Consider the following 19,917-nt stretch of genomic DNA (forward strand, 5'->3'; position numbering starts at 1 on the left):
AAAGTCCGGTAAGCCGGTATAAAATAATATATCAATGGGTGCCTGAACCCGGGTTGGATAAACAAATATAAGTATTATTATAATAACTAAATAACGCTAATCTGTGGTCCAGAAATGTCAATTTTTCCTACTGCCATTTACGAATTGTCACTTGTCGTTTTGTCAATGTCATTAACACCGTATCTCAATTCTCAATTCTCAAATAGACATCACGTACAAATTACAATATTTTTAAGAATTTTAATAATTTTCTGGTAAATAGTAAGAGTATTATCTATTATCCTAAGAGAAAGTGACGAAGTAAACGAACAACAATCTAAATTATTTAATTTAAATCTGTTATATGCTTTAGGTTAGTATTGCATAAATAGTCGCAATCAATACAATTACAAATCTACATTATCCAAGATATTGAGAAAAATACTTATAATAGTTAAGTAACAGCTAATCCAGATTAATTATCAATGTGTTTTTCAGTAAAATGCTGAGTTTAGCGCAGGTGTGTCGATGTTCTCATTATTTGAGAGCTCCCAGTCGAGTCCTGTTATCTAGTACAAAAAGCCATGGTACCTTACCTTCAAGACAATTGCTAACACCAGCGCAATGGAACCACACGACTAAGGGTCTTAGAGTAAGTAATCCACAACATTGCATACAAATTTGTTTGACTGTATTCTGTTATAGTGATTGATTATTACAAAAAAACTAACTAGTGAGGTCTGGAGTTTGTATTCCAGTGGAGATGAATGTAGTATGGCAAACAGCATATAGGAATCGGATCATCTGATGGCTGTAAAGCAAAATCAATCAAAATAGACTTGAACAGAATAGTGTATGCAGTGGATCTTCTAGAAGCCTTTGATAGAATATAGTCCATTATTTTCTTTGCTAAGTATCACTACATAGTATAAAACAAAGTCGCTTTCTCTGTCCCTATGTCCCTTTGTATGCTTAAATCTTTAAAACTATGCAACAGATTTTGATGCGGTTTTTTTTTAATACTTAGATAGAGTGTTTCAAGAGGAAGGTTGGACAAAGCGGGCGAAGCCGCGGGCGGTAAGCTAGTATTTATATAAAGCAAGGACATTGTGTTGCTAAATATCTCTGAATTCAGTTCATATTCTTTATTATTGTAAACCTAGTAATAAAAATAGTACATTATCCTTACAGATAAGTGAAATAATCAAAAGAAATGGCATTGTCGCAAGGTTCTGCGCTTCATCACCAAAACCAAAATCAACCAAAATAGTCGGCTACTGGTTGCTAGGCTGCAGTGGTATGGTTTTCACAGCGGTGGTGCTAGGTATGGCTATAGGCTACTTAATTATTTTATACAGTATTTATTATGTTGTTAATGTTATTGTTAAAATCACTAATGGTACGAAATGAACGGAAGTTTTGGTGGGGATTTTATGTTATTATTCATTAGAATGTGATATTCTTTGGCATTTGTGGTTTAAGTATTTTGTGAAAGATCTTTTTTAGGCTTTAGTTCAAGTTTATTCGATAAGATTTAATCATAATATGTTGGAAAGATTCATAAGATTATGTCCATCATAGTGTATTATTTGAAAGTTGGATATTGAAATAGTTACAAGAATATGTTTTAATATTTTTAATTTGTTAATAAAGGAACTTAAAATTACACAGTTCTTTTATTTTTCAAGCCCAATATACCCTTCTATTTGACTTATTCCTTGAAATATGGGTAGTAAAAAAACATCCTTTAATTTGAAAATTTGCTGAATAATAAAGAATAATGTTATATTAATGAGATACTAATACAAAAGCTAAAAAAAAGTTTGTTTGTTTGAAAGCACTAATCTTAGGAACTACTGCACCAATTTCATTGTTGAATGTGTATGTGATGCCTGTGAGCTATATGGTATGTGTATGCTATCTCTATGTACCATTGGAGGTCCTGGTTGCAAAATATAACAAAAAAATAAAAATCATCTATTTGTTTTATAACACAGTGTACAATATGCTTTGAATGCAATAAAAAAGAAATTGCATATAAAAAGCATTCCTTTGTAATTTATATAAAAAAAAACAGTATTTTTTAAAATGTCCATGACTTGATTCACAGATAACAATCAGAGTTAAAGTTTAAATGCTCTGATGAAATCTTTTAAAAGGCAGTTAAATAATTCCAATTTGTCTCACATTAAAGATTTAAAATAAAAAGATACTGTATTTTAAACAAGTAAATTACATAGAAATTTAATATTTCCATTACTATAAGAGACAAATAATATCATATCAGTACAAGTATCAAACTTTAATCTATATATATATATATAAAAATGAAACCCGTTTCGCGTTGTCATGGCATCACGTGTGAACGACTGAACCGATTTCGATAATTCTTTTTTTATTATATTCCTTGAAGTACGAGGATGGTTCTTATGTAGAGAAAACGTAAATATGTACAACGGACGAAGCCGGGGTGGACCGCTAGTTTTTAATATTCATCTTTTCCTTATTCAATCATTATTGTTTCTAAAAGTTATTTCTTACCATTTCACAATAATTTATTTAACTATAATAAAATATATTCTATAGGTGGAGTGACAAGGCTAACAGAATCAGGTCTGTCTATGGTCACATGGAAACTCCTTGGTGAGAAGCTGCCGAGGACTGAGGAAGAATGGCTGGCCGAGTTTGAAATATATAAACAGTTTCCGGAGTATAAATAGTGAGTAGTTTCAGTGAATATTTGAATCTAGTTGTGAAAAATTCGGTATAAAATGATTAAAAATAGATAATAATATTTTGAAAAAATATTTGTATGTTTATTCAGCAGATAATCTTGACTGCAGTTTTAATAATAGTAAAATGTGTGAGTCCCTCAGCAAAGAGTAATATTACAAATTTATCCCTCTGTTATCTGCCGCTTCAGCTCTAAATTGACTGCTATAAATATTGAAAAATACTTGTTTTGACATAAATTCAAAGAAATACATAATATATTATAAGAAATTTAGATTTAGTCATAGTAATGTGATTATTGAATTTGATATTTTTGGTTTTTAGGCATTCAAATGTTTTATAAATATAATTTTTTCTATTCTTTATAAATTTATAATGTGATGAATGATGATTGTTTAAATTATATATTAAATAATTGTAAGGCAGCATTACATCTAGAAAATATGGTCAAGTGCGAGATGGACTCACGACAGTTCTGTACAAATAACCTGAAGAGCTGAAACTAACACGTTTAAAACTTGATTTATTTTCATTTCTATTAAAGTCAATTTCAAGAAAGAAGTCCCGCAGGTGCAGCGCTGTATGCGCGCGTAATAATTTTGGCCGGGTTAAATGTGGGGAAATCTGTGGGGGAAATTATGTATCTTTCATTTAATTTCATTTTATAACCTACTACGACTCATTTAGATAAAAAAAATTGATATATGTAATGTATTGGCCGATCTCCCCATCTCTTAAATTAGTTCCATAATTGTCTTTTAGCAAAAACATGAACATAACACTATCGGAGTTTAAGTGGATCTGGTGGATGGAGTTCGCTCACCGCAGCTGGGGGCGAGCTATAGGAGCGGCCATGTTCTTACCGGCCACGTTCTTTTGGTTAAGAGGGTACTTGGATAAAGCGATGAAAATGAGGGTAGCCGGGTATTGTGTGCTGGTTGGGGCTCAGGTGAGTAATTTTAACAAATTTTCCGCGTATTTGTTGAAAACTTCACAAATCGTATTATAAAGGGTGTCTCAGCGCAATTTTAAACTTTAAACACGAATTTCTCGGCAACCTGCGGGGTTAGCTGGAGGGGAGTGGTACCGTTCGATAGGTGACGAGTGCGGATTTTTTTGTGGCCATGGCGCAGTGGTCTGGTACGCACCGCGCGTACGCAGTAGAAGCGTACTTATGCAATACGTTTTCGTTGAGTGAAAAACGGTGTAAATTTGTAGTCGCTATGAAATCCACCGTTTGAGTGATGCCCCGAGTACTCAATTAATTAAGTCGTGAGGAGAGAAGTTTAGAGCGACAGGATGTTTACTAAATCATTCAATTGGACCACGAAATAGACCTGTGCCATCGATTGAACACATCGACCGCGTCGCCGCTGCGGTCACGGAACATCCAAGACGCTCACATTAGACATCATGCTGCCTCTTTAAGCCACCATCGGTAACTTTTTTGTACCTCAGCTGCAAGAAGAGGATATTGACAAGTCTGATGTATGGTTTCAGCAAGATGGGGCCACAGCCAACACTGCTAGGGACGCACTAAATGCGTCATTTCCGGGAAAATTCATAAGCCGCTCTGGAGACATATTGTGGCCACCCAGATCTCCCGATTTAACCCCCGCTGACTTTTTTTATGGGGTTGTCTCAAAGCAAGAGTTTTTGATACCCCTCTTACAAATTTGGAGCAGTTGAAGACTAAAATAACGACAGAAGTGAGAGCCATTTCAGCGAACATCCTTCGGCGCGTCTCGGCAAATTTGCGTGTCCGATTTGAAGAGTGCATTCACCATGATGGAAGACATCTTGACGGTGTAATATTCTGTACATAAAATCCGCACTAATACACTTTAATTTACTACAGTAAAAATATTATGAATACAATTTGTTTTTTTTATACAAATTTTCAAAGTTTAAAATCGGCACTGAGACACTCTGTATTATAATATTATAAATGTGAAAGTTTGTATGGATGTTTGTTACTCTTTCACGCAAAAACTACTGAACCGATTACAATGAATTTTAGCACACATATAGAGGGTAACTTGGATTAACACATAAGATAGGTTTTATCCCAGAAATCCCACGGGAACGGGAACTATGCGGGTTTATCTTTGAAAATGCGGGCGAAGCCGCGGGCGGAAAGCTAGTAATATAATAAAAACTCTCTAAGAACCAATGTATCTAATAAAAAAAGAGCGTGTGTGTAGAACACACGTGTCAGAAGTGAAACTTCTTTGCAAACAAAATTCGACACTAAGATTCAAGGAAACAAAATTCGTCGCCTTACTCCATGGCGTGACGGTATTGCCAAGAGGCGACCTTGAAATTTTACTTACAACACGCTTAAAAAAGTTTAATTTCAAAAGCTATTAAAATCGTTTTTAAGATCGAAGCATACAATGGGGAGAATAGATAGTGATAGCGACTTTGATATATATGTAATGTTGTCTAAATTTATCCCTGTTTTAGTACACAAAAGGGATTATTTCTGTACTTATGTAATTAACAAACAATTATTTAATCATTCCAGGGTCTAATGGGCTGGTACATGGTCAAATCGGGCCTCGAGGACCGTTTCCAGGGCCCCAGCGATGTACCCCGGGTGTCCCAATACCGTTTAGCATCTCACCTTGGTTTAGCATTTCTTTTATATGCGGGGCTCCTATCTGGGGCCCTGAGGATGTTAAGGCCCGCACCCGTTGGGGCCCTGTATAGGAAAGTTAAGGAGTTAAGCGCCTTAACAGCGGTTGCGAATACTGTTAAGGGGATGGCGTTTATTACTGCTCTTTCGGGTAAGTTTTTGTTAAAAATTTGTGATTATGGCACTTTCTAGTGGTATTTTGTGTGGGGCCCTGTTTAGGAAAGTTAAAGAGTTAAGCCCCATAACAGCGGTTGCGAATACTGTTAAGGCGTTGCGTTCGTTACGGTACTGACCACTGTCGGGTGAGTGGTTCTTGTATTGTGAATTTTTGCATGACAGGAAATTTACTACAATCTAAATATTATATGCATATAAATTACGTGTTGTCTAAACTGAACTGCTGAACCGATTTTAATTAACTTTTGCACTAATATTCACCTTAAAGGAGAATAGGATAGTTTATATGTAACTTAATTTAAATAAAAATATAAACAATAAGACGGCCCGGGCAAGCAGCTAGTACTAACTAATATGATAGTTTCTATGTAAAATAATCATAATAACTACAGAACTATGATTTAGAATTTAAACATATAAGCCACTTCTTTCGGATGCTAATATATAAATAACCTAAATTACTTGGTTTAGATATGTAGTTTTCTAATCGTAAAAAAATCGATTAGTTTTTGAGTCGAATGGTACTACATCTCGATAAATAATCGATCATTTAATTAATACAAATTATAATTCATTAAAATTTTATTTTTTATCTTTCAGGCGCGTTCGTAGCCGGTCTAGACGCGGGTCTAGTCTACAATTCGTTCCCGAAAATGGGCGACCATTGGATACCAGACGATATACTGGCTTTTAGTCCCAAATTGCGCAATTTTACTGAAAATCCCACCACAGTGCAGTTCGATCATAGGATTCTAGGTACAAGCACGTTGTTAGCGGCTACATTATTGTGGGTAATGTCGAGGGGCAAGCCACTGTCGCCAGTCGCTAGGAGAGTCGCTAATGCGGTGGGTGCTATGGCTTGGTTACAGGTGAGAAAATCGATTAAATATGTATTTTTTAATATCATGCTTTTGATAAGTAATCTTATATCACTATTCTATATTTTTTAATATTAAATGTATAGAATCTAATATCTAATATATATTATAAAGGCGAAAGTTTATAAGGATGTATGGATGTATGGATGTTTGTTACTCTTTCACGTAAAAACTACTGAACCGATTACAATGAAATTTAGCACACATATAGAGGGTAACTTGGATTAACACATAGGATAGTTTTTATCCCGGAAATCCCACGGGAACGGGAACTATGCGGGTTTTCCTTTGCAAACGCGGGCGAAGCCGCGGGCGGAAATCTAGTAATATATATATTTTCTTAATAAAGGTACTTATGTAAAAAATATAGCACACCTCTCTGCCTTCTATTGACATTTAGTAAAATTACATTGTTTTATTTACTTTTCAACTAATATTATGTAGAGTATGTTTGTTAAATTATGAGTATTCCTTTACAAAAGCTCAAAAATGCATGTCTTTTTATTAATAAAACTTTATACAACGGAATTGTTATTACATTACACCATTATATATCTTGTCAATAATACATTCAATATTAATTATTAATACTTAAATTCTTCGATAAAAACTAAAAAGTGTATTTTTCATTGCAGGTAACACTAGGTTTCCTAACACTGCTATACTACGTACCTACTCCCTTGGCAGCGACTCACCAGTCGGGTTCATTGACCCTACTCACACTAGCTGTGTGGCTCACACATGAGATCAAATTGCTTAAATACATACCCAAATAAAATATTTTAATTTTATAGTCTTTGATTTTGTGATTGAAACTGTTGTATAGTGTGTAACTGCCTTTATATTTAGCTCAATTTTAGTCAATTTGGAAACATTATTTGTCAAACATAATCACGAAACATTAAAACGTGATTAAAACCTAGTTTTACTCAACCTATATAATACTTTCTAGATAAATATAAATGTCATGTAACGGCGGTTAATGTCAAATGTACATTCTATGTATTATGTAGTATTGCCATACTACAAATAAAATGAAAGTTGTGAAGAAACTTTATGGCGGGTTGTTTTGTGAGACAATATGACAATGAACTGTATATGTTGAGTTTTTTCTGTTTAATTTCGATATTAACTTACCAAACGCATACAAATAAAATAAATTAAAGTGCATTTTCGTCCAATATTGTTAATTTTAAACCTATCACTTATGACTCTAAACTTTAATACCACACAATAGCATTTTAAAACAGTATTGTATGTACGATTAAGGTTTAAATAAATTTTGTTACAAATTTATTGATTTTTATTGTGCTTTTTTCCCATGCAACACTTTAGACACTAGACATAGAATAGAAATGGTACACAAGAACACATTCAAATAATGCATTGAAATAGCAATTCTAATGTCTAAGCAATAAAGTTAAATTCAGGTTACATGATAACAATAAGCGTAATAGTTTAAGGAAACGACTAAAAGAAATAGCCACTCATGCTACTAAGCTTTGCTACAAAGTTCAAAATATTAGGTCGCTTATTTTAAGCATTTATTTCTCGTTTTATTGCACGCCTCATAAGCGAAGCGTTGAGGTGGGTACTACTGTCACTTCGCGCAAAACATCTGATTTTTCAAACTTAAAATGTCTTTATGTATCATACATTGCACTTGTAAGATAATACATACACACACATATTAAGAAAAAACACTATTTTTAACGTTCATGATATTTTTGATGTCATTTTTGTTATTTAAACTAGTTAAAAAACAGTTTAAAAAAGTTCTGTCTTGGACGTCCGTGTGTCTGTATGTGCGGATCCTTTTTCTTGTTAACACGATAGCGACCGAAATACTTTACTAATCGAGTCTTTTTTTTTCTCTTACGCTTGAGTATGCTCAGGAATAGGACCCTTTCATTTTTCAGGGTCTGATTCGATGTGGTTTAATTGTTATTAAATAAACAAAAATAATAATTAATAAATATTTATTAAAAAAAATTATGAGGCGTGCACTTTTGGATTTTCCAAATTATTTTTAAAAATATATTATGGCCATTTTACTCATTAGGTTAAGTACTTTCGATATCAGTTTAAAGTTTTTTTTATATCTGTAATAGTTACGGAATAATCGCCTGTGCAAACTTAACGATTACACCCTGTATAATACTATCTACATTCTGTAGTTACGTGTAGTACAGATATACCAGTATGCTTCTGAATTAGAATTTAGTAGAATGTATTATGTAGTGGAATATTCTTCCCATTTTTGACAAGCTTATATCAATATAAAATAATTTATAGCATGTTTTTGAATCATAGGAATTAGGGGTAAAGAAATAAAAACACCAGTGTAAAGATATCTCTTTATATATTGATATACAATAATTTATTTAATAATTATCTATTTAACTACGATATGCCTTGGGTTAAATCAGTAAAAGTTTTAGAATCAAGTGTTAACAGTTTCAAACATTATAATTACGAAGAATCTCATCTGGGGGCACGGTAGTGCCCCCGCCAAGACGAGCCAAGCGACTACGCGCACGGGCACTACCTACCTTTTCTCGAAGCGCTTCGACGTTTTTTTGAACCCTCATAACTTGGGTTTGGATTATGCTAGATTAACAAAATTTTCGGGATATATTGTCAATAGCGGACTTATTGAACATATTAAGTTTTAATTACATTAGCTTTTATACTTCAGATTTTATTTATATCTAAAAAACGCTAATTTCGTCACTGACTCACTGATGATCATCAAAATTCTTAAGGTATTTCCTAATGCCCTAGAAAGCTGAAATTTTGTATGTAAGCTAGTATTAGCACACAAACAACAAAAAAATTATAAAACTTGTAACTTTCATCCCCCAACCCCTTAAACTAGGGGATGGGAGTTTGTATGAGACCTGTAATTTTAAATTAAATTTTGATGACGCTAGAGGTCTAATCTAATAATCTAAAACTTGGTTCCCCTAGATATATATATGCATAGGTACTCCTTGTTAAAAAAAACTTTAAAAATTTAATCGACATATATTGAGACATATACTTCAGATCAGATCATATAAATATGAATGAATAGAAGTGTTGCGAACGTCTCCTGCCTCTTACGTCCACACAGTAGCTAAAAATAAAAAATAAAATTGTTACAAACAACTTACAAAAAGAAATGAAATCCCACCAAAAACATTTTCATGTAAAATGTTGCCAAGACGAGTCCATATGACTCGCACTGTCAAAAAGTTATCAGATCTCATGTAGAGCCAAGCTTCTAACACTACACGCCCTAACTCTACAAGGCCTAACTTCACAAACTCTACACCTTAGTCAAAATATGTGGCTTGGCCGTTCGTTACTACAAGAACTATTGTATAACACAAAAGTAATGAACAGTGAATTAATTTTTCACCTTACGCCGATGTGAATGTAGCGAAATGGCCAGGCCACATATTTTGACTAAGGTGTAGAGTTTGTGAAGTTAGGCCTTGTAGAGTTAGGGCGTGTAGTGTTAGAAGCTTGGCTCTACATGAGATCTGATAACTTTTTGACAGTGCGAGTCATATGGACTCGTCTTGGCAACATTTTACATGAAAATGTTTTTGGTGGGATTTTTATTTACTGATTTATCCCAGAAGCTGATATTAAAAATTTATACAATAGAATATAAATGTGCGCATTGAAGTTATGATCGCAAGCATTCAACACAACCAACTAAATGCCATAGACACTCGATTTTGGGAAATTTCATTTTATTTGCCGCCATTGAAAACAATATGGCGGCCATTCGCAAAACCCGTGAGTGCAAGTGAGATAGCACGCTTACAAATGTCAAATATATGAATTCTTTGCACTAGTAACTCAAAAATAAAGTTAAAAAGACAATAGAAGAATGTAATGTATGGCACAAACATTTTAATTAATTGTGATATATGAATGATGCAATAAAAACAACGGGCAAATTTCCCAAAATCACGGCTCATCACCACAAAGATATATCATATAACATAAAGTATATACATTTCAAACCCAATGAAAACATGATTTCAAAAAATATAATTTTGGACAGTACCCGTAATAAGTAAGTTACAAATACCATTTTAAATATATATCGTCTACTATAAATGAAAAGGAATTTTCGACACTCGATAAATAATCCTATATTAAAACACATAATTCAGACGCTTACCCGATATTAATTTATATTATGAAACATTTATATGTATATATTAAAAGATATTATATATAACTCATCTATATATTGGTCTCAATATAATTTTAATATCTACTTAATCAAATTAAAGTGAGCAACTTACGTTTATTGAAAAACTACTGACTGTTAGCGAATTATAGAACACAGTTAATACAAAGACAAATGTTTGTAGCTTCGAATATGTTAAAATTTTATAGCAATAGTTTAGGGTGTAAATAATGAGGGTCTGAAACGTCACAATCCATACTAATATTATAAATGGGAAAGTAACTCTGTCTGTCTGTCTGTTACTCAATCACGCCTAAACTACTGAACCAATTTGCATGAAATTTGGTATGGAGATATTTTGATACCCGAGAAAGGACATAGGTTACCTTTTATTGCGAAATATGTACCACGGGCGAAGCCGGGGCGGACCACTAGTGGCAAATATTTTAGACGCTTTCTTATATCAGTACCACATAAGTGTATGCATTTATATATTAAGACAGTATTTTATCTATTTCTCTACGAATATTGTACACATGCAATAAGATTTGACTTTTTTTTATAATAAAAAAAGAAATGTTCGTACTCAAAATGATTCATACACACAAATTTCAATATTTGCTTTCGTATATTTTTTCTAGTGGTTATTAATTCTATTCCGAATATTTGCCACAAATATACAGTTTTTCAATCAGGCAACATTAAAACAAAGGCAGAAATTGAGCGAAAAAAAAAAACATTTAGCACCATACAATAATTCCTTCAGTTCGAATTAATATGAAAATAAATAAAAAAACACGTAAACTGAGATTTTCATGCAGTATCGAGATCTATAAATATAAGACAATAATAAATGCCCGTATTATTTAAAACAAGATTTGCAATAAAAACAGTATAAGAATTGGTCGGAATTATATTGTCAGTCGTTATTTCAAAAGATGTAGCAACACTGAGCATTCTAGACGTATCTATGATAAAAATTGGTAACCTAAAATGGCATTTATTTTAATTACGTTTAGAATTAAGCCTCCTTGCATGGTTTTTGCGCAGTTTAAAATCTTACGTCATATTAAAAATTAGAATATTGTTTTAACAACCATAGACACCTCATAAAATCCTTATAACCATAGATAAATACTTCAAAAATAAAGATTAATATATATCGAGCATGATACCAGCAAATATTAACAAAAAATAACGTAAAATACTTTCAAATGATTACAATTTTACAAAAACTTTTTTTCATAGACTACATGATTTAGATTAAGGCCTTCCATAACCCTTATTCATTATGATACATAATATCAGATACGAAAACAATAACAATTTAATTTGTTTGAATACATTTCTGTATTATGAATCTATTTTATTGAAAAATTGGAATAATTCCATATGGGTATTTTGTTTTAGGCCTGTTTATCGAATTAACAGCAATCAAAAATGTATTTGACCAAAGACAATCTAGACTCTAGAGTTTGGCGCCAAAATGACGTAAAAAAATAAATAAAATTAAATACGAATTTTAAATGAAATTGAGGATGTTTATTTTTTATTTTATTTAAACATGGCATCTACGCATTGATGGCACCTCAAATACTTGCATTTATCAATAACTGTATGATTTATGAACGCATTCATATAATATGAAGAGTAATAATAAAGTTTGTCTTGTATTCAACCAATATAATTCCTATATTCTGACAAAAACGAAGTTTTTAGACGAGAGCGAGGGAAACTTGGCATTTGAATTTCGCGGATATTTTTATAAAGAACTTTTAGTAATAATTGAAGGTTTCCTAATGAAGAAAAATTCCTTTTTATACTGGACATTTTCCTAAAAAAAATCTTTTGGTCGTTGAGAAACAATTAAAATATTTTTTTGAAGTACATAATTATAGCGTTTGTCATATTAATTACGGTAAAACACAAAATTCGGACCGTTTAAAATTGAAATAATAAATTATTTTGGTATTAACTATCAAAACATTGTTTATTTTGTATGATTAAATTATTTTCGATTTTTGTCAGAATGTAGGGTAAGAGTATAAAAATAAGAAAAATCTGTATTGATACGGCAGTGAAGTAAATAGGAATCAATTATATAATAATAAAAAAAAAATTGTTTATAAATAATTTAGTATCTATTTGGGGCAACATTTTCCGTCGTAATAAATAATAATATCACTTATACATTTAATTATTTAGTTAGTAATAAAAAATATCGGTAAATGTAATTTCATGTTTTCCATTCCAATACATTTGTTAAAATAATACTTAATGAACTTATTCAAAATAGCAATTCCTAACAGACAAGATCTATATACAGTATGACGTGCAGGTATTTCAAAATAATAGATCTCGCGTGGAATACTTAGTAAGAAATGAGTTATTATAAATAAATAAAAAAAATCAAGATCTATAAAATAACTCTAATATCAAGATAATTTGTAAAACTACCCGCAAAATTATTTCGAAACACCTGCACTGTTAGCGTAGAAAAGTACAAACTATGTGCAGAGAGATTTTTACATAAATTCTCGATATCCCGCCTCAAATACACATCTATTCATATTTACACAAGATTTAAATCTCTAGACGAACCTTCGAGTATAAATTAAAAAAAAAAACTTTAAATAGCCGCGAAACTATTGTACAAGGCTGTAAGGAGTATACACACACAGACTGCAAAATTGGAAACTCTTTTAACACCATTATGTGTAACTACCCTACAAATTAAAAAAAAAACGCAAAAGCGTATGGGTTTTTTTTAATGATAATACGTATAAAACCCATGTACAAAGTTTCTTTAGGACGTGCACGTTAAATAAAATTTTGATAACAGCGACATCTAACGATTTAAATCTCCGATTTAAAAATAAATCGATATTATACTGATTATGATACAATAACATGTAGCTCAGATGTTCCGTGGTGTGGACTCGTGAAGCGTGATTCAACATTGTTTTAGCATCTCTGTTCGGAGCCTGAAAAATTTTTAAGTTTCAATTTTAACACTAAATTAATTAAAAATAGGTATATAAAAAAACTCAGGGTTGAATGATGATAAAAACCTTGCAGATAAAAAAAAATCAACAAATAAAGAACCATTTTTAAAGTGGGAGTCGAGCATGCTTCAACCACAGTAGGCAAAACGAACAGTACGGAAACTACACACAAAACGTTCGAAACGGCTCGCGTACACAAGCGTTCGCACTTTGCAGCGGTGCGGTGTTATCTCACGAGTGATCGTGTATAAATTCTTTTTAAAAACAACATAACAATGTGCAGTACATTTGTTCATCAAATGACAAGTTAATTGTTTACAACAAAGAGCGTGTCAGATGTGAAAATTCTATGCCAAGATCCAAAGATACCCAAATCGTCGACTTACTCCATGACGTGATGGTTTTATCATGACGCGAATTTCAAATTTTACTCTCAACGCGTCAATTCACTTCAAAAAAATAAGTGTAATAATAAACAGTTCTAAGAATCTTTTGCGTAATTTTACTATTTTCTGTAAATCTACTCTATCATTATAAAATGAAATAAACCAAACTTTTTGCTAAAATTGTAGTCGCGTCACACTTCTAATGATAAAAAAGAAAAAAAAAATAGCTTTTCAAAATTTTTTCGCTTTTTTCACGATTCCTATCGAGTTATCGTTACATACACACCGGGCCACTAGCTGGGCGGCGGCGGGTCGCTGACGACGACCTGCACCACGTAGCCGGGTTACCGCTACATACTACACACAGCTCACCGGGCCACTAGCTGGGCGGCGGCGGGTCGCTGACGACGACCTGCACCACGTAGCCGGGCGTGATGCGCGCGTCCTCCAGCGGCAGGCGGTCGCCGAGCAGCTTGCCGCCGTAGAACCAGCGCTGCCGCCACACCTCTATGCCCTCTTGTGCCTGCACACGAGTATATGAGTCACTATCCACGAATCTTATAAAACAGTATAAGAATTTTTGCCTTCAAATTGCTAGATCTAGTCAGAGTATAAATAGGACCGCACGGCAAGCCTTCAAATTAAAAATAATCATCAAAATCGGTCGAAAGTTCTGATAGCAAGAACAGCCCTGCTCCTCCTTTTCTTCAGTCGGGCGATCGGTTTAAAATAGAATTTTATTTTATTTCCTTCATAATCTTCAAAAATTATTAAAATATTCATAGCGCATTCGCTATATATCGCCTCCGCGTTTAAATGATGCAGCAACGCAGTATAAATATCGAACAGTATGGAAACTCCTTACAAAACGTTCAAATAGCTTTCACACAATATGCACATCGAAGCTCTGTCCGGCATCTTTTTAAAAAAATAACTTTTATTTGAAATAATACATATAATTCTATTGTATTCAGTGATCACTATGAGCTCAATGTTGCTAAGATATTTGTTTTATTGACTAGGCTTAGTTAGCATACTGTTTGATATATTTTATACTGTGAAATCTCTATTTACATACCGGGTTGTCCATGACTTTATTCTAAACCCATCATTTAAAGAGTTGGATCACACACACACACACTATCTTCTATTTAAAATAATGTGGATACTCTTTTATGCAAAAACCAAATAATACATTCAAATAATGCAATGCACAATAACAAACATGACTTAATATTTTAATAAAATCACATTGTGCACGATAGAAAATCATTCTTATTAATAATTCTTAAGTCACATAATATTACTTTATAATTGACAAGATTTCATCATTTTTTATAAGACCATGAACGAAAAATACTGTTTTTTCATTTTCCTATTGTGACCCCAAAAAATATCTTATTATATTTTTTTATCTCATATTTACGAAAAATGATGTGAAGACGTCAATGAAGATGATTTTAAACGCAAAAATATGAATGACAACCTCAATATTTTGAAAAAGCAAAAAATACGGTTACCATTAATTTGATCCCTAAAGTGATTTCTAAGTATCGTAACAAAAACAAAAACCTCACCTGTAACTTAGCCTTGCAATGTGCTATAGTGTGTCTCGATCCAACAGGCAGCATGAGATCCTTGCAAGTGGTGGACAGTCGCAGTCGCAACGCCATCTCGGAGCCAGCCTCCACTGGCTCCGAACAGTCTGCGGGGGAATCTCGTCCACTCGCTTCCTTGACCATGTTTATTGGTGCTGATAGGCAGTAGATTGGCACCTGGAGATATGAGAAAAGTTGATGTATAAAGTTGTAGGCAAAAATACTATTATTATTTGTTTTGTGTATGCGCAGCGCCATGCAGCTAGTATTAACTAGCTGTGCCCCGCGGTTTCACCCGCATTGCTCCGCTCTTGTTGGTCTTAACGTAATGTTATACAACCTTCCTCGATAAATGGGCTATCTAACATTGAACGAATTTTTCAAATCGGACCAATAGTTCCTGAGATTAGCGCATTCAAACAAACAAACTCTTCAGCTTTATAATATTAGTATAGATATAAATGAATAGGCCAAAACTACTTTCAAGAATTCTTTCACTTTCACGGAGCCAGAACAAGCAGCTGTAATAACCCTATTAACATAAATCAAACAAAGATATTTTTTTTAATTCGAAGTGAATTTTAGTTCTCATTGAGTAATAAATATTATCATTATTCACTGACTAAAAGAACTCCTCTTATCTGTAAGGAATTTGTGAATCAACTTGTTAATGAGTCTCATAATCAGTAAGAACTAAAATCCTTAAAGGACTTAATCTTTACAGTAATTATTGTCTTCTGTATTATTTGCTCAAGTTTAAATTAATAAAATTAAAAAATTTGATTTCCATTAAAAAGCCAAAAGAAAACTTCATATTGGCGAATTACAGTCTAAAAGTTTTTATTTTTAATCCATTTTTTTGTTGTTCAAAGAAATCCATACTATTTATAAATGCGAAAGTAGCTCTGTCGGTCTGTCTGTTACTCAATCACGCCTTAACTTGCATGAAATTTGGTACAGAGATATTTTGATACCCGAGAAAGGACATAGGATAGGTTTTATCCCGGAAATCCCACGGGAATGGGAACTATGCGGGGTTTTCTTTGACTGCGCGGTCGATGCCGCGGGTGGAGGCTAGTATACTTATTATTTTATTTCCATTGTCAATATCTATTTTTAAAAAAACAAGTCCTTCAACAATATTATCAAAACCATTATCAATAAATCCTTTTAATCCAAGGTCATATACACCATTAACATGACAAATATTGAAACAACCACACTAACCTTGACCGTAAAAGCAATGTGGCGAAAAAAAACTTAATTCTTAATGAATCATGTCATTGCGTAACTTACTTACAACACAGTCCGGTGAAAGGATGTTACCTCATATTATATATGGACAGACATTTTGTGTTAAGTTCATAATAATATACACAATTTATTGTATTAAATTAGTATAATTGTCATATTAAGTAACTGTATTCTGTAACTCAACATGAAACTTTTATTTTAATCTTAAATTTGCTCTATAAATACACCATTATTCTAGGAGAGAATAACTTTGCAATGCCTCGAGTTGTACCAACAATGTAATGTGAACAGCTATACAATTTTTTCATAATTAATGACAACAAACACAAGGATTGTGTATTAGATTATTTTATAATATAAAATTTGATTGAAACAGTTACTTCAAATCTTTATCAAGGCATGATATCAGTTACTATAAATTTACATTCATGTGTGCCTACAGAATATTCATTGACCTTTGTTACCCATATATGGTGTGCGGTTTATATGCCAATAAAGCCGTCCACAATATCTTAACACAATAATTAAGCAACTGCCCTTTTGTAGCTTATAATCTTCTTAGATGTACTTATTCGGTTTTTATTGGCTTTAATTAAGAATTTGCTGTATTATTTGCTATTTATTAACTTACCTGATACCTAGTTCCCCATTCATCATAGCATTCTGTGAGGTATCCATTAGGTACGGAAACACTGGCTCCATCCAGTATTGCTTGAGCGAGCTGGAAGTCCATCGCCTCAGCAGCCACCGCAGCGGCCCTCAGCGCGTCCCAGATCTCTTTACGGCCGTCAAACGCCGGCGCCGTGTCCCAGAACTCATCGCGTTTGCTCCTCAATTGCCCCTCCGTCAGTGGCACGTCTGACTTCCATCGTATTGTCTCATGGCACAGGGACTGATTCTTTCGCAGGCCACCTAAAATAAAACTCAATTTAGTCACTTCACGCACGACTCCACGGCGACAGATTCGATCACGTACCTGAATTCGGTCGAGACACTGTGCCCGAGGATTCTTCTATCGGCCCGCTCCTGCTCCTAGTTATTCCTATACAACCACCCATTGTAATTACATTCTTTTATTACCAATTTGTAACATTTACAAAAACATTATAACAAATAACATTTTATCGCCTGTTCGAGTCCTTTTCTGTCAAAAGCTAGCTGTTTACGTTTCGTTTTTACATCGAATCGGTCAATGCAAAATATGTCAGTTCATTTATTATTAAAATATCAAAATGAGACATTCACATATATTTTTTTCAGGAGAATGATGAACAACTAAAATTTCAAAATCTATTTATGGGTAGATAATTTATATAATACAAAATTATATATTAAATTATTTTAATATTCAAGGTTTTATGGAAAACGAAACGTTAATGTTTTTTGACGAATCAGGTTTGACTACAGATAATATTTTATTGAATTGAGTAGGTAGTTGCTCCCTCAGAGCAATAAACCTATTATTCCTCTGAGGTTGCTCCCTTTTCTGATCCGGAGGAGATCTTTCTCTTAATTACATTCTGTGATAACCGTAGGTGATAACGTCCTTTGGTTTATTGAAGTGGTAAACAATGATTGCTAAGATATAATAACTATCTAGCGGCAAATTTCTTTAGCGCTGGCCCGAACTTGCGCGGAAGATCTGCAGCACCTGATCACATATACAGTACTCTCCTATATTTAGAACTAGATTTCCGCCCGCGGCTTCGCCCGCGTTTTCAAAGGAAAACCCGCATAGTTCCCGTTCCCGTGGGATTTCCGGGATAAAACCTATCCTATGTGTTAATCCAAGTTACCCTCTATATGTGTGCTAAATTTCATTGTAATCGGTTCAGTAGTTTTTACGTGAAAGAGTAACAAACATCCATACATCCATACATCCATACATCCATACATCCATACATCCTTACAAACTTTCGCCTTTATAATAGTATTAAGATATTAAGATTGCGTTAATTATAATTTTAATTATAAAAAGAAATAAAAAACACTTTTTTAAACCTTTGATCGCTTTTAGTTTGACCTACCAATAAGCTCTCCTCCGTTGTCACATTTGTCAGATGTCTAAAATGTCAATCAAAGACATTGACAATAAGAGGTAATTTATAATACCTGTTTAGTTTTAAGTTACATATTTTTAAACTTTATATCATTGTAGTTAGGTTTGTACTTTATAAATTATAATAATATTAAAAACTTTTGAAGAAGTTGATTCTACATAGACTACTTCAAACGAGATTTGAAAACTTAAGTGGTATACAGACATATTACAGTGATTTACCAAAACTAAACAATGACCAATGGAAATATCTGCTTAGACAAGCATAGAGTTACTTCGGTAAGTGAGAAACTTTTAAAAAATAATTTCGCAAATTATTAGATTGTAACTAACTAAACTTTTAAAAACAAAAATAAAATACTTTCAGATTGATCCTACTGCGTATTACATCTCCGAATTTATATCTGAAGAGGAAGAAAAGAATATAATTAACAACATATACGCAACACCTAAACCAAAATGGACTCAATTGTCTAACCGTAGGCTACAGAACTGGGGCGGAATACCTCACAATAAGGGCATGATAGCTGAAACAATACCCCCTTGGCTGGATCAGTATTTAGAAAGGATACATAGTTTAAATTTAATGGGGGGAAACAAACCAAACCATGTTTTAGTCAATGAATATACTCCAGGACAAGGCATCCTACCTCATCTAGATGGTTCATTATTTTACCCAACAATAACAACCATTTCCATAGCCTCTCATATAGTTTTAAATTTCTATGAACCGTTAACAGATAACAAATCTATGCAGCCAGTGTTTTCTTTTTTATTAGAACCAAGGAGTTTGCTAGTGTTACAAGATGAATTATTTAAACACTACTTGCATGGTATAGATGAAGTTAAGCAGGATATAATTGATGATTCTATTTTAAATTTAAATATGTGTTCAAATAGATATAGTAAGGGTTTTGTAGTTGATCGGCAGACTAGAATATCTTTAACTATTAGACATGTCCCTAAAACAACAAAGTTTAAATTGAATATTGGGAAGAAATAGAACTTAATTAAAATT

At 32.9% G+C, this 19,917-nt stretch overlaps 3 protein-coding genes across 4 annotated transcripts; 2 read left to right on the plus strand and 1 right to left on the minus strand.

Annotated features, from left to right (window-relative positions):
- The first annotated feature begins 201 nt into the window (after nt 1–201).
- On the plus strand, nt 202–7,697 carry LOC149903128 (heme A synthase COX15). Of its 2 annotated transcripts, none has more exons than XM_090109634.1 (8): nt 202–254; nt 478–631; nt 1,171–1,303; nt 2,566–2,698; nt 3,475–3,661; nt 5,240–5,501; nt 6,128–6,396; nt 7,041–7,697. In XM_090109634.1, the coding sequence occupies exons 2-8, from the start codon at nt 482–484 to the stop codon at nt 7,179–7,181; spliced, it is 1,275 nt and encodes a 424-aa protein (XP_089965760.1). In that variant the 5' UTR covers nt 202–254; nt 478–481; the 3' UTR covers nt 7,182–7,697. The 2 variants fall into 2 exon arrangements, with proteins under 2 accessions (XP_089965760.1, XP_089965759.1); XM_090109633.1 differs by having other exon boundaries at nt 203–352.
- Nucleotides 7,698–12,602: 4,905 nt separating this feature from the next.
- Nucleotides 12,603–18,000, minus strand: LOC149903129 (ubiquitin domain-containing protein 2). Its single transcript, XM_090109540.1, has 5 exons — nt 17,817–18,000; nt 17,472–17,752; nt 15,566–15,763; nt 14,361–14,511; nt 12,603–13,581 (listed from the first exon to the last, which is right to left on the minus strand). The coding sequence occupies exons 1-4, from the start codon at nt 17,896–17,898 to the stop codon at nt 14,368–14,370; spliced, it is 705 nt and encodes a 234-aa protein (XP_089965666.1). The 5' UTR covers nt 17,899–18,000; the 3' UTR covers nt 12,603–13,581; nt 14,361–14,367.
- Nucleotides 18,001–18,971: 971 nt separating this feature from the next.
- On the plus strand, nt 18,972–19,902 carry LOC149903130 (putative RNA/DNA demethylase ALKBH6). The gene is made up of 2 exons (XM_090109596.1): nt 18,972–19,178; nt 19,267–19,902. The coding sequence occupies exons 1-2, from the start codon at nt 19,134–19,136 to the stop codon at nt 19,900–19,902; spliced, it is 681 nt and encodes a 226-aa protein (XP_089965722.1). The 5' UTR covers nt 18,972–19,133.
- The last annotated feature ends 15 nt before the right edge of the window (nt 19,903–19,917 follow it).

This window comes from Colias eurytheme, chromosome 14 (assembly GCF_061535395.1).
Source record: "Colias eurytheme isolate Ceu_HAF_F1 chromosome 14, ilColEury1 Martin Lab GWU primary, whole genome shotgun sequence".
NCBI lineage: Eukaryota > Metazoa > Arthropoda > Insecta > Lepidoptera > Pieridae > Colias > Colias eurytheme.

Coding starts and splice junctions, on each gene's coding strand:
- LOC149903128 (XM_090109634.1), top strand. CDS start 482: ATGCTGAGTTTAGCGCAGGTGTGTCGATGTTCTCATTATTTGAGAGCT. Junction 632..1,170: donor ACACGACTAAGGGTCTTAGA/GTAAGTAATCCA, acceptor TTATCCTTACAG/ATAAGTGAAATAATCAAAAG. Junction 2,699..3,474: donor CAGTTTCCGGAGTATAAATA/GTGAGTAGTTTC, acceptor ATTGTCTTTTAG/CAAAAACATGAACATAACAC.
- LOC149903129 (XM_090109540.1), bottom strand. CDS start 17,898: ATGGGTGGTTGTATAGGAATAACTAGGAGCAGGAGCGGGCCGATAGAA. Junction 17,753..17,816: donor AGTGTCTCGACCGAATTCAG/GTACGTGATCGA, acceptor GTTTTATTTTAG/GTGGCCTGCGAAAGAATCAG. Junction 15,764..17,471: donor AATGGGGAACTAGGTATCAG/GTAAGTTAATAA, acceptor TCATATCTCCAG/GTGCCAATCTACTGCCTATC.
- LOC149903130 (XM_090109596.1), top strand. CDS start 19,134: ATGACCAATGGAAATATCTGCTTAGACAAGCATAGAGTTACTTCG. Junction 19,179..19,266: donor ACAAGCATAGAGTTACTTCG/GTAAGTGAGAAA, acceptor AAATACTTTCAG/ATTGATCCTACTGCGTATTA.